Source organism: Micrasema longulum, unplaced genomic scaffold (genome assembly GCF_059751315.1).
Source record: "Micrasema longulum isolate JH-2025_06_02 unplaced genomic scaffold, ASM5975131v1 h1tg001351l, whole genome shotgun sequence".
Taxonomy (NCBI): domain Eukaryota; kingdom Metazoa; phylum Arthropoda; class Insecta; order Trichoptera; family Brachycentridae; genus Micrasema; species Micrasema longulum.
In genome coordinates, this window is record NW_028278537.1 from 2,012 (window position 1) to 17,190 (window position 15,179).

Here is a 15,179-nt window from a genome sequence, read left to right on the forward strand (position 1 = left end):
TACGCGTAATAAAAGCGTTCAGAGTAGCAGCGCAGATAAAACTAGATCTATAGTCCTTAAAATTTAGCTTGATTAAAATGACAGCTGTCAAACTCATGTCAATAGTGATGGGAAATTACTGATCACTGATCATGTACCGATCAAATTGATTTTATCAGTCTTTTCATGCAAACATGTAACTCTGTTTCCGAAAATTGATATAAAGACGCAAAAACAAGCCTATTATAGTGCGTTGAATCCAATTATTCACCAAAAAACGAGACATTTATACTTTACTCGTGAATATTATCAAACGAATTATTTTTTCGTTCGATCAAATTACGTTGATCAATTTGTCCCATCTCTCAGAAACTTTTTTTGGATTTTCTCGATCATAAGAGAGTAATTCAGTTCATGTGGCCCCCAAATCATCGAGCTATATATATATATTAAGAATAGTTTTAAGTTATCCGCAAACAACAGAAAACGCGAGTTCAAAATTACATTTTATATATTATTAATGAAAATTTAGAACAACAATGGACCCAGGTTAGAGCCTTGCGGGACACCCGAGAAAGTAGGAAACGCTCTGACGCGAATATACCGTAGGAGACGTATTGGTTTCTATTTTGGAGGTATGAATGTTGTTAATCAACTTCCTTCCATGTCATCTCTTTCCCAACTGCCGACAAGCCTCTGAAAAAGAGGCGTGGAAAGTAATTGGTTTTTGAAAAATAATAATAAGCTTTATTTAATTAATATTTTTGTATACACCCGCCTCTGTGTTAATGACGGAACGTTTAGTGTGTTTAATATTATTACACTCTTTAGTATTATCAGCAAGTTTCGTGAGTCAGTGCGTATTTGCACCAGATTAGAGTTGAATTAAAATATTTTAAAGTGATCAATAATAATTGTTGGGAATATATATTATACCAGCTCCTGAACGTAAGTGTATACTTTTTGCAGTCAGGTGGTGTTTTGGATGTGTTGGACTGCCTAGAAAGGGGAATGCCATAAAATTAATGCTATACCGTGCGCATGCGTAATTGTACAATGAATCGGAGATGAAAATACTCGAATGAATAATAATCATAGTTTATTAACAAAAATAACAATAACTTTATCTACTACATACACACTTAGGTAATAGATTTCTCTGGATCGTGTCTAGTCTGCCTAACTAGTACAACCTGTTTTAAGGCAGACATTTTTATGTACATATAAACAATAGCGTTACTACCTACTAGTTAATTTACTATACAGTTATACAATATTAATTTATTATTTAGGAATGTATTTTGAGTAAATTTTCCGATTTTTCTTTTTTCTTTTCCAGTAATCAATTTTTCACAAATTTATTCAATTGAATCCGGGTCATGGTTTTGCAATCTTTGGTAACATATTGACTATTTTAGGGCCAAGAAACAGGAAATTTCTTTACCCGAATTCAGAGATTGTGATAGACCCCATGACCCATCCTCTAGTTTGACTTCTGGTAGTGCGGGGTGTTCCTTTTGGGATTTGGTAGAATAATTTGCTTTCACAAACATTATTATTCTAAAAATATATAATTGCCTTATATCTAAGATCTCAAATTATTCGGTCATTGTGACTGGTAGTGCCCAGGTGCCGAAAAATCGGCTCATCGGTAGGGTTGCCGAATGCCGATCCTCCCGGGAATAAGCGTATATATTTTTTGAATCTTCCGACTCCCGACATGCAGCTAAAATCACTCGGAATCTATTCCTGCATGAATACCACGAATGTCATCGTCATCATTCTCTTCCACGCACCCGTGGTGCATAGGGGCACTGCATTTGTAAACTGAGCGTAAAAATTCAGCGAATTTCAATCATCCAAGCGAGGTAAGGCGATTAGTCTTTCGTTTCAGGTGCCAGTCCCGGGACAATGAAACATTGTAATTTAAATAGTCCGCCTTGCCAGTAATCAAACCCACGACCTTGAGAATGATAGGTGAACGCACCAACTACTACAGAACTTGGCGGACTTATCTCCATCCGGTGTCTTCATTCAGGATAATAATAATAATAATTAATCTTAAATAACAATAATATACAATGTGATAAATACAATAATAAAACATGGTTGAATGGCTGACTTATTGCCACTAGCAATAATAATAATCTGAGAACAGCCATCGAGTCGAAAACACTCGTCCAGGTTCCTGGTTCTATTTCACACACAACCTTATTTTCGATCCGCCTTTTCTGGTGAAAATGAATGTGGGAAAGGAATAAAAAGATGTTGCATTTATCCACTAACCCCAATGTACTAACTAATATTTCATTTTATAGTCCTTTAAATATAGCTTGATTAGAATGACAGCTGCCAAAGTCATGTCATTATTAATTACTGATCACTGATCAAATCGATTTTATCAGTTTTTTCATGCAATCATGATCAATAATCAATAACTCCGTTACCGAAAATTGATATAAAAACGCAAAAACAAGCCTAATATAGTGTGTTAAACACAACTATTCACCAAAAAATATGACATTTATACTTTTTTAATGAACAACATCAAATTAATTATTTTTTTATTCTTTTAAATTTATTTCAACAGAGAGGGAAAAAGTTTTCGAGAAGAAATTTGGAAGTCTAGGCATTTACAGGGCTTATGACCTGTCATTGGCTGGTTTAAGTGGCCACTTTACACACTGTGTAACATTCACCATTCTGCCCATGTTTGAACATCCACATTTCCTCAACTCTTCCATCTGTTGACTTATGTGAAGTGAAAGAGCTGAAACCTTTATCACGTGGGTGAGATTCATCCGGCTGAACCAAATCACCTACTAGGCAACGCCTGGAAACAATTTTCCAATTTTTATACTTCTTCTTTTACCAGGTAGTAATTCAACAATGTTTGATTATGTCCAAACGCTTGCAGACTGGCTGGATTTCCTCCCCAGGGAGTTGTTCATATTTAAATTTATTTCAACAGAGAGGGAAAAAGTTTTCGAGAAGAAATTTAGGCATTTACAGGGCTTATGACCTGTCATTGGCTGGTTTAAGTGGCCACTTTACACACTTTACACACTTTTTTTATTCGATCACTTTACATTGATCAACTTGTCCCATCTCTAACGTTTTTGCAAAATGATGTAACCTTGTAAGAACGTCATTAATAATTAGGTTTATTTAGTTTTTTTTAGTTTTAAAACTGATTTTATATATTTATGTTGATTTATGTGTCAAGCATTGTATAAAAATAAATGAACACGCCAGATACGAACGATTTTTCGTGTGTCAATATAAATGACTCTTTAGACGTCGCTACCAAGATATGTCGTCATTTTTTCTGACAAATGTCATTCTAATAAAGCTATATTTTAAGGACTATAGTTGTTTGTAATTTATTTCACCTCCCGGATTTTCGGTGGATTGAGTTGGCAACCCTATTCATCGGCCCCACTCCGCAGGAAACCATTGAAATTTTCCAATAATCGATTCGTGTATTACTGCATTCATTCGAATGGATTTGGTAATCGAATGCATTCGGTTATTTTCATTTGAATTTTGAATTATGACATTTTATTTATTTATGACAAAATATAGGTTTTTAAACTTTACATATTACATTTTGTTACATATTTTATTAGTACGAAATATTCCCAATCCGCAAAAGTGCTGGTATGAGGGGATATTATATATAATAACACAATAGTTTAAATAAAAATTCAATAAAATAACATCACATATCACTCGTCACACGGGCTGTTAGAACTGTTTTATTTAGGTGTTCATTAGAAAGTGAATTGTAAAAATTGATTGCTGTATACAAAAAACTGTTTTTTTTTCTGTTGGTCCTAGGTTGTTCGCAAGTTAAATTATTGATGCTCTTGTATTTATTTTATGTATGTTGTAATTCAAATTAAATTTAATATTTGTCTTTATTTTATTATTTTCCATCTTAAATATCATTTTACTTTTTACTTTTATGGAGTTTGATTGAGTTGACGTTCATTTTGTAGAGCTCTATAACAGGCTCAAAACCCGCTCGAGACTTTTGTTGAATCTTTTGTGATAGAATACACCGTTCATATACTCGTATGTAATACAAGTTCAGTTTCTAGTTTGTTCCCCCTGACAGTTCTAGTCTCGTTCCAGAATGTAGAATGGGATGGGATAGTCTTCTCATTAAAATACGTATATTGAAATCAGTGCGGGTTTCATCTACTCATATTTAAATTATAACCCATTAAAATACTTAGGTCGGTAAGAAAAATTCATGATTTAGTTTGGCTATACTTAATGTTGTCTTTCACCAAAACGGGCACAAGACACCCCACCCCAGTGAGGGAACTTCATTCTGTATAAAAAAAGAATACAAACAATGTAAAAGTATAAATAAATAAATAAGTGGCCGGGTTTCATTGTGACCGGTGTCACCAGCCTGACGATTAATAGTTAAAATGTTAATATATACAACTACGGCCACAATAAACCATCACACCGTTTCCCCGTATGGGTAGGCAGAGAGGATAGAACGCCCATCACTCTATCGTTGCATACACACCTCGCTTCCTCTATATTCATACATCTGAATCAGATTATTCCGACTTTTGATATTACCGTTTTCAAGTGTTTGTTGGATTTGGTCATGCCTCATGGCATGTCTTCCTCTATTTCTGCATCCATCAACATTCGCATTGTAAATATTTTAAGCCGTTCTTTCGCTGTCCATTCGCTCTACATGTCCAAACCAGCGCGGAGCTCCTTTCTTGGTTTTGTCGATAATGCTTATCTCAGCCTTACATAATGTACGTATCTCATCATCTGTGCATCTATCGCACATAGTTTTACCACAGATTCGCCTGAGAGATCGCATTTCGACAGCATTCAGCCTACTTTCATTCCTGTTTTTCCAAGTCCATATTTCACTTCCATACATCAGAGTCGGGACCGGAACTCCACTGTGAACTGCTAAGTTTGCCTCTTGTGACAAACACTTATTTGCCAAAGTTAACTTCAGTGCACCGTTCACTCTGTTCCCGGCACTCACCCTCCTTTCAATACCTTTCTCAGTCATTCCATCCCTAGTAAACATACTTCCCAGATATACAAATTCCTCTACCTGTTTTGAGTATAACTCCCTTCACAGCGATTTCACATTTAGTCAAACTTTCATTTCTTTTAAAAACCATCACATTAGGTTTATCGACAATCATCGGGATGAAAGTAGACTGAATGCTGTCGAAATGCGATCTCTCAGGCGAATGTGTGCTAAAATGATGTACGATAGATGCACAAATGACGAGATCTGTTCATTATGTAAGGCTGAGATAAGCATTATCGACAAAATCAAGAAAGGAGCCATGCGCTGGTTTGGACAGGTAGAGCGAATGGACAGCGAAAGAACGGCTAAAAATATTTACAACGCGAATGTTGATGGATTCAGAAATAGAGGAAGACCGAGAAATACATAGTATGACCAAATCCAACAAATTCTTAAAACGGACATGTCAAAAGTCAGCATAATTGGCGGGCGTGCATGAGAAGATGTATGAATGTAGTGGAAGCGAGATCTGCATGCAAAGCTAAAGTAATGTGGCGTTCTATCCTCTCTGCCTACCCTTACGCGGAAACGGCGTGATGGTTTGTTGTTGTTGTGTTGTTACGGTAGTGGTTACACACATAAATAGAGACAAATGCCTAAGCGTCAACCCCAACCGTAATACAAAATACTCCAACAGGAATCCGATGTTAAGTGAAGGGGTCAACACTGTTCTGGCATCGAGGCAGCACTATTACCTTGACAAGAAGGTCCATAACGTTTTGCTAGAATTGTGGAAAAGCGGGAGTGTTTTCAAGTTGCGGAAGGTGTTCGCTCTTTCGTGACATTGGTCGTAGGGAGTCAGAGAGGCAGAGAGGTTGATGCATGCCACGGATTGGAGCTTATTACTGGATGTTGTAAATAAAATATGAAAAAAAAAAGAATTATTAAAAATAAAACAAATGGCAATCATGAAGTTTCGCATATATTAAATATATTGTCTATATTTTATGCATGTATGTCTATGTCTGTGTGTATGTGTATGTAAGGGTGTATATGAGGGGATTGGAAGTAAAGATAGCAAACTCCCGTTTTGGTGTTTTTGAGAAAAATAACAAAAACTTCTTCACTAATGCCAAAGAGGCTTTATGTTAGAAATGTTATTTTCACCGAACTTAAACTTTAAGATACTAATAAATTAGCGTTAATAGAAACACGAATTCAAAAAACTTTCTTAATATTTGTATGGTACGGCCATTTTGAAAATTTAAATCTCAAGAATAAATATAGATATTGCTATTTATTTATTTGACGGACTTATGCCGTCCATTCTAACGATGGTAAATACAATTTCTTATAATAAATACAGGCACTAATCAAATAAAATACAACTAAATAAAATTAAAGCTAGGACAAAAAAATAATAATTACTACAAGACTAGATCCGGTCTATCTTAGTGATTTTTAAATCTATAAAGACTTACACCAAAAAAGTCCAGATCTTGTCTCGAGTTTACAATACGACACAATCGGGACATTGGTGCATGCGAGCCATAGTTTGTGCTGTGTTGATCGAGGAACAGTACATTATTATTTCGCAACCGGCGGATTGGAACATTTTTTATATTTTTTTATTTATTTCTTAAGTTAGCTTATATTAAAACTAATATAAACTATTATGTACATTTACATCATCTATATATATTTACATTTCCTTACAGTAACTTATACATTTATTTTTAAATTCTTTCAGACACTTTTCATTCTTCATACATTCAGGCATCTCATCATACATTTTTAAACCCTTATACATCAAACAATTTTGCGACTCAGCTCTTTTCAATAATGGTAGTCTTATTTTATCCTGTGTCTAGTAGCATATTCATGACAATTTTTGTTTAAGACAACTTTATCCTTAAAATATTTTGGTAATTTATCGTGAAAAAATTTATGTATAAATATCAACATATTAAATTTAAGTCTCCTTCTTACAGATAACCATTTTAGTTCATCTCTCATTTTTTTTACATTGCTATATTTATTTTTCTTAAGAACTATTCTCATCGCTTTATTTTGTAAAATTTCTAGTTTATTTAAATTTCCTTCGTTTGCTAAAAATAATATTGTTGAGCAGTAATCTATATGTGGAAGAATGATTGTTTTGTAAATTAGTTCTGCAGTATCTTTATTTTATTTATTTCTCAATCTACTAAGGAAAAATATTTTTTTTTCGATATTTTTTTATTAACGTGTTCAAAATTTGCATTTAATGTCAATTTTGAATCAAGTATTATCCCCAAATATTTCATTTCATTAACCTTTTCTATGGTTTATTGTCAATAAGTACATTCATCCTTAGGTTTGGCTTTTTCCTTCCTAACTCCATGTATTTTGTTTTTCCAACATTAAGCTGAAGTTTATTAATTTTGAGCCACTCAGATATTCTGTTTAAGTCCTCGTTTAATTTTTGTAAAGTCTCTGTATAATTTTCTCCCGCTATATAGATTAATGTATCATCGGCAAATAATTGTAGTTTGCAGTGTTTTATTATATTTGTGATGTCGTTTATATATATTATAAATAAAATTGGTCCTAGAACTGATCCTTGGGGAACTCCTAAATTATTCTCCAATGGTTCAGATATTTTGTTTTCTATTTTAGTTACTTGTTTTCTTCCTTGAAGATATTCTTTGAATAAATTGAGGGCCTCATTTGATAGTCCTATTATTTCAAGTTTTTGTAGTAATTTTTTTCGATCTATTGTTTCAAATGCCCTTTTAAAGTCCAAAAACACAGCTAAAACATACATATTTTTATCCATTTCCCTTTTCCAAGTATCAATGACAATATTAATTGCAGATTCACACGAGTTGTTGTTTGTCACATTGAATGCCACTTGTTCCAGTAACGATGGTACATCAATTAAGCCATTCAGTAAATTAAACATAAATATGGAGTCAATGTTATTTCTACGTTTTTGTAGACTTGAGATTTTTAACGTTGACTCCATTTCTCCACATCTCTTGTGATGTCGTTAGTTTCGTGAATAAATCGAATTCGTATCGGTCTGCAGTATCAAGTTGATGAGGGCACTGGATTCTTCCATATTTTTTTATCTTGACAGCCAATATTGGATGGTAACTTCAGAGGAACAAGAGAACTTCAGTAACATCAGTACAGTACTCGATCAAAAAATAATATTTAAATTGGATCTGTGAAGTCTACGAAGTTTGGTACTAGATCTTTACAATACATAGGTTTCAAGAATTTTAATAAATTGCCACAAAAATTTAAAGTACCAATTTCAAAATATAGAAACAGGACGTGCGAATTGAAGAATTATTTTTGCCAGAAGTACTTTGAATGGGAGAAGATCCAGCCAGTCTGCAAGCATTTGGACATACTCAAATATTGTTGAAATAATGTTAGTTTATCCAGAGAATGCGCATCTTGAACATATAACTTTTAATATTTTACCGTTTTTGCTTGTATATGTAATTTTTAATACTATTGAAATGTTATTTGTGTGTCTTTATACTTTTTTAGCTTGTATACGTAATTTTAATACGTTTTTGATAAAAAAAATTCACCTGTATTGGGTGTGCACATATTTTGTTAATTAAAAAAAATAATTTTATTTTGTACTAGTTCAGTTTGTATATATACATACATGTAATTTTTAAACTTTTTATATTTTTTTAATTTTCTTTCCCAGATTGCATTTTGTAAACATCATTTTGAATTTATTTCCATGCCTAGTATTATGTTTATTTTGTTATTTTTAAGTATTTTTCATACCCTTTTTAATTTGTAGAATATCATAATTTAATTTTTTCTGCTTTTTAAATAATATTATAGTTTAAAATATAAAAACGCCTTTAAATAAATTTGTTATCCGTATGTCCCTAAATGAGTTTTTTTTAAAAAACTCCTTGGGAATATTGCATATAATTATGTATAGTATGTTTTCAATTTAATAAAAATAAAAAATAAAATTAAAAAAACTCTGAAATATATTGGCGTCACTGTCAGTGTTGTTTTGAAATTTCATTTTAAATTGCGACTGCTGGGAGCCCATTTAGTTATAAGTTCCAAATAATTCATTTCTTCTTGTGAACACTATTACACGTCTATTACTTCGCCTAAATACTTGTGCAATCGTGGAGATGTATGGTCGGTAGTTACATCTCAGCACATGTTTCAGTAACCCGCATTGACTTTTCCATTGGACTGCACTCTTTCTTCGCAAGTTTTATTTGAGAATAGCAAGAGAAAATATTTTTGTTAGCACTATGAATTATTTCGTATTGCCTTCAACAAATATTGTCAAAGCCTCTGATGGCTAATGCCTTTTTACTTGTTTTTCACGAGAAGAAATTATTTTTTTAAACTTGGAAGCCCTTGTTGGTGTGATCCTTGTCTTTGATTATTTTCGAGGTGGCATAATTTCCCTTAGAACGCTGACGCATACGAGCTGCATACGCCAACTCGTCAGTAGATACATGTTCTCTCAAATCTTTTGTTTTACGCCGCTTGCTCCGATCACTTAATTCTTTGAATTCCTTTGTTGGTCGACCCAGTTTCATTGTAGTCCAACTGCCAAATTTTATGGATCCCTCGATCCATTGAGCATTGAATAGGTGCGAAGGTTTTCACGGTCGTTATCAATATTATGTATCTTTTTTGGGTGATACCGTGTATGTTGGATTTGATCCGACGTTTCGGCTACCATTGCAGGAGCCATCTTCAGGGAAAACTGTGTGTTTTATAGATAAATGTATGTGTTTATGTACTAGTAATTTGTACCGTGTCACAGTCAGCAGTAGGCACATTTCTAGTTTTGTAGGAAAGAATAATTGTGTTTATGTACTAGTAATTTGTACTGTGTCGTAGCCGGCAGTAGGCACATTTCTATTCGTTTTTGTCATATGTAGTGCTGGGAACCATGTTGAATTTAATTTACTTACTAATTGTGCTTATAGGTAATAGAAGTAGGTTGTCCGCTAAGATAAAGAAGAAGATCGATCTTCGATCAACAGTTTGCCGGTGTTCCGAATAAATTTTTAAAAAAACAAACTTTTCAGATAAATAAAAAACCGTTTTGCTGCCATGACTTCTCGGAATAAGCCCCGGTGTCAGTATGGAAATAAGTGCTACAGGACGAGCTCCCAGCATTTTGAAAATTATCGCCATGGAAGCTGTAAGACATCTCCTATTTTTTAATGGCGAGAATTCATTGTAATTTTTTAATGTTTGAAGCGCTTACTTACCATTCAATAGATTAAAGTAAAGTGCTATAAAAAATAAATTCTAAAATACGTTGTTTAGGCTACCCCCGACCAGTAGCACAATCACAAATAACTATTGACGTGCTTAAAAACGTGCTAAGCATTTGAGCGGTCACAATGAACAATAATGAACATGCTTAAGTTATCGCAGTCATATGTCAAAGCGTGTGTTTTCCTCGTAAATAAATACAGTTCACTGGCGAAAAATCGGCGTTTACTATTAAAAATAATACAATATATTGCATTTGCAAAGTAGAAGGGAGTATTTAATACTAATAAAGAATCTCGATTCCACAAAAGGAGCTGGACCTGATCTTATACCGCCCATATTTATAATCAACTGCGCTGAACAACTGGTAAGTCCGCTCGCGTTGCTTTTCAATAAGTCATTAAATTATGGCGTTGTCCTGAATCTTTGGAAAACTGATTTTATTTCTCCTATTCATAATCAGGCCCTAAATTGGAAGTCAAAAATAATAGACCAATTTCTAAATTATCAATGTTTTCTGAACTATTTGAGAAGACAATTTATGATCAAATATCTAAAGCACTCAAATCTTTTTTTTAGTACTTCTCAACATGCTTTTATACCTGGAAGATCTACCGCAGCAAATTTAGTTTATTATACTAATTGTCTTTTAAAAATATGGACAACCGATTCCAAATTGACTTAATCTACACGGACTTTAGTAAATTCTTTGATAAAGTTGATCATAAAACTTAACTATTAAAAATTAAACTAATTGGCATCAGTGGATTTGTATCGATGGACATGTTCTTCATTGATGATAGATAACCAGTTCTAGTAATTTCTGGATATAAATCCAACTGTTTTTCTGTTTCATTTGGCGTTCCACAAGGATCAATTATAGGACCCCTTCTATTTAACATATTTATTAACGACATTCGGGAATGATTTCACCATACCGAATCTGTACTCTTTGCTGATGATAGTAAAATACTTATGAAAATAATTTCAATTGAGGACTGCAATCAAAACGCCTCTCAGATGCCGCATCAACCATTTTACCATTAGCATTAATAAATGCACTTGTATATCTTTCTCGCGTAAACATAATACTTTCAATTTTCAGTATACTGTAATGATTGAAATGGTTCCAAGGAAGAACGTTATCAGAGACTTAGGAATAGTTTTAGATTCCAAGCTTGTGTTCGTTATTCACATTTATGGAATTATTAATAAGACATACAAAATGCTTGGTTTTTTAATGCCAATGTCTAATGACTTCAAAAACATTAAAACATTTATATTGCTACATAACACATATGTGAGAAGTCAGTTAGAATATGCTTAAATTATATGGACTCCCCAATATAAAATATATATAATCAACCTAGAAAGGATACAGAAGAAATTCATAAATTTAATAAAATATAAATTTCTCTGTACGCCAAATTCAATTCAAACTCTGCAGTATAGAAGAGTGATTGCAGATCAAATATTTCTGTTTAAACTAGTAAACAACGTCGTAGACTGCCCTTTACTTGCAAGTTCTTTAGAATACCTTGTACCCAACAGAACAAGACTCCATACTACATTTTGCCAGTACCTAGGACTAACTTGAGGAAAAACGACTTTTTCTTTAGAGCATGTCATTAAAATAATACTGTTCTCTCCGGTCACGAAGACATTTTTCATCTCTCCTTTATGAAATATAGAAAATTCCTTATAGACAGTACACCCGTTTAGTTTTACGATGTCAGTAATTATGTATGCATTCGTATGTTCATTATTATATTTTGTACCTTTTACATTATTTTTATATAACTTTTTTCTTTTCTTATTCTTTAAATTTAAATTTATCTTGTTTCTATTTACTTTATTTTTATTACTGTATATATGTATATGTACCTTTATTTTATTTGTAACTTCTAAGTGCCTAAAATTTCTTAATTTGCTTTTATTTTGATACCGATAGTGTACTTAATCAATAGCTTACACCACTGTGGAAAATTTTTATTGACTGTTTTCACTATTTTCGTTTATATATATTCTTATTTTCTGTTTACAATATTTGAAAAAACTGTTGTTTTTTTACAAAATAAAAATAAATAAAATACAAAAAAAGTGAAAATAAAATTACAAACAATTACTATGGGGACTGCTTTCCTTGACACTTGGCTTGCCAACTGCCGGCTAAATGCAATAAAGAGCGTGATATATAATAAATAAATAAATAAAAATGGCAGTTTTGGAATAATTTCCATATTTACACCGGTGAAGTTGAAATATGTGATTGCGCAGCAGGATTATACGTCGCGAAACTTAAATATTTTGACATTTAATATTAGGTGTTAACGGATGTTCCATTGTGATCGCGAGTACGATAAACGACCATGGTGAGAAATCGTTATCACGTCGCATTATTAGTAATAGAATAGCACGTCGAAAGTTATTTGTGACGCCGACACAGAAACCTTTATTCTGATTCGCTCTTTTTAATATAAAAACAACCAAATCGGTTCAGTTTTGTGAACAGAAAATCATCCATCATTAAAAATTCATCCATCTTGTCACGTATGCGCTCGGGTTGTGTTCATAAAATCAAAATCCTTATTGAATGTGTACCTACTTTACATTTCAGCGGAGGAAGAGTCGAGTGACTTTGAATTGGATGACAAGTGTATGCACCATTTTTTCAAGGAAATTATCAAAAAGAGAGCAGAATCATCGAACGACTCAGATTCTTCGCTTAAAAGTAAGCAGTCAAATCCCATTAAGAGTTTTATATGACAACTTGTTCCAAATAATCCTAACAAAATGAAGAGGTAAGCCTATTTATAGTGAAACTAGCGGGCACAGAGGACAGACACAACCAATCACTTAACACTAGAGTAATAACATAGATGTTAGTTGTAAACGTTTTAGCAGTTTGCACTCACTTGAAAGATTACAGAATTTCTTGCCAATTAATGTTAAGCAAACATTAGTCCAGAGCTTACTTCTTCCACTCCTTGCCACTCCTATGCGGATGTATGTTATCCAGATGCTAACTCCGAATTGCTTGATAAGTTGGAACGATTGCAGAATATTTGTATACGTTATATCTTTGATACATAACATAACCGAATATCGCCTTAGAACGGGGTAAATAACCCTAGTTAGGCAGTCAAAGCAACTTTGTATAAATTATATTTTTGTGTATGTAATATAATGATAATAAATAAATAAATAAACTACACTGGCTCAGTATCAGGCATAGAAGAAAAATTCACATTCTATCACTTCTTCACAATATCCCACTTGGCCTGTTTAGCTGAGAGAGCTCTTCTAACCTTTATCACAACACGGACTATCTCTTCGTTCTAGTAACGAGAGAACCCTTTTAAAACCCTTTCAAGGCTCTAATTTTCTTGCCTTCCCTTTCACAATAGTAGCTGCTCGATCGTGGAATAATCTACCCACTAATGTTAGGGACGCCCCCTTCTTTATTTACATTTAAGTCAAGATTGAAATATCACTATCTAAATATTGAAGTTGTTCCTTTATCCTTCTTCTTTCCTTCCCATCCCCTCTCCTCTCTTCATAGTTAACTGTTAATTTTTTATGTATTTTTATTTTCTTAATCTAGACGTCCATATTACCTTCTCAATAATATTTTCCCTCTCTGTTGAAATAAATATGAATAACCTAATAGGGAGGAAATCCAGTCAGTCTGCAAGCATGGACATACTCAAACATTGTTGAGTTAACTACCTGGTAAAAGAAGAAGTATTAAAATTGAAAAACTGTTTTCAGGCGTTGGCTAGTAGGTGATTTGGTTCAGCCGGATGAATCTCACCCACATAATAAAGGTTTCAGCTCCTTTACTTCGCAAAAGTCAACAGATGGAAGAGTTGAGCAAATGTGGATGTTTAAACATGGGCAGAATGGTGAATGTTACACGGTGTGTAAAGTGGCCACATAAACCAGCCAATGACAGGTCATAAGCCCCGTAAATGCCTAGACGTTCATATTTCCTTCTCAATAATATTTTCCCTCTCTGTTGAAATAAATTTAAATATAATAACAAATCATTTAGTTCTTTTCTATTTTCTAATGTTTGTACATTTAATTATTCCTAGGTACAATGCGTTCAACTTGAATACCTAATTAAAAATAACTAACAAAATGTAAAAATTTGTGTTCAACTCTTTCGATATTATTTATACGCACTTTATAATATGGTGACCATATAACCGAGTCGTATTCAAGTTGGCTATGTACTAAAGCAATTTTGGAGAGCTTCCGAAGGACTTCTTCTGGACGGGATAAAAAGTCGTTGGATTCGCTGTATCGATTAACAGGAATGCGTGTTGAAAGATGAAACCGATTGTCGCCAAAAAATGTATTCTTGTTTCACTTATTTTAATCCATCCATCTAGTCCATTCCTAGATTCTTCAACATGCATCCATCTCGTCACGCATGCGTTCGGGTATGTAATTCATAAAAATGGAATCTTTATTGAATGTGCACTTTTCATTTACATTTCAGCGGACAAAGACATTAGTGACGGCGAACCGCATGACGAGCATTGTTCCTTTCGGTTACTTTTCAAGGGATTTTCCAAAAAACAAATGGGCAAAAACAAACAAGAATCATCGGACGAATCAGATTCATCGCCTAACAGTAAGCGATCAATCCTTATAAAGATTTTCATTCATTTGAGTTTCAGTCGTAGGCTCTATTTTTTTATTTTATAAATTTATTGCAAAAAATCAGTAAACATACAATAACAGGGAATCTAAATGAATGGCCAGAATCTGATACGAACATCGAATGTTAAATATCTGGGCGTTAGATTTGTGAGCACTCTGACATTTCATGAACACGTAGAGACAATCAGCGGTAATGCATTGAAAATGTTAGGATTTGTCCTGCGTACTG

The 15,179-nt window shown here is 33.3% G+C and overlaps 1 protein-coding gene across 2 annotated transcripts in view; it reads left to right on the top strand.

Annotated features, from left to right (window-relative positions):
* The first annotated feature begins 811 nt into the window (after positions 1 to 811).
* The window catches only part of LOC148275743 (tyrosyl-DNA phosphodiesterase 1-like), a 62,774-nt gene continuing 48,406 nt past the window's right edge, over positions 812 to 15,179 (top strand). Inside the window, exons 1-4 of one of the 2 annotated variants that reach the window (XM_088235263.1) lie at positions 812 to 927; positions 10,087 to 10,202; positions 12,897 to 13,010; positions 14,787 to 14,921. In XM_088235263.1, the coding sequence (XP_088091389.1) occupies positions 10,112 to 10,202; positions 12,897 to 13,010; positions 14,787 to 14,921 (340 nt within the window). In that variant the 5' untranslated portion in view covers positions 812 to 927; positions 10,087 to 10,111. The remainder of the gene's footprint in view (positions 928 to 10,086; positions 10,203 to 12,896; positions 13,011 to 14,786; positions 14,922 to 15,179) is intronic. The other variant, XM_088235264.1, reaches the window with a different exon arrangement.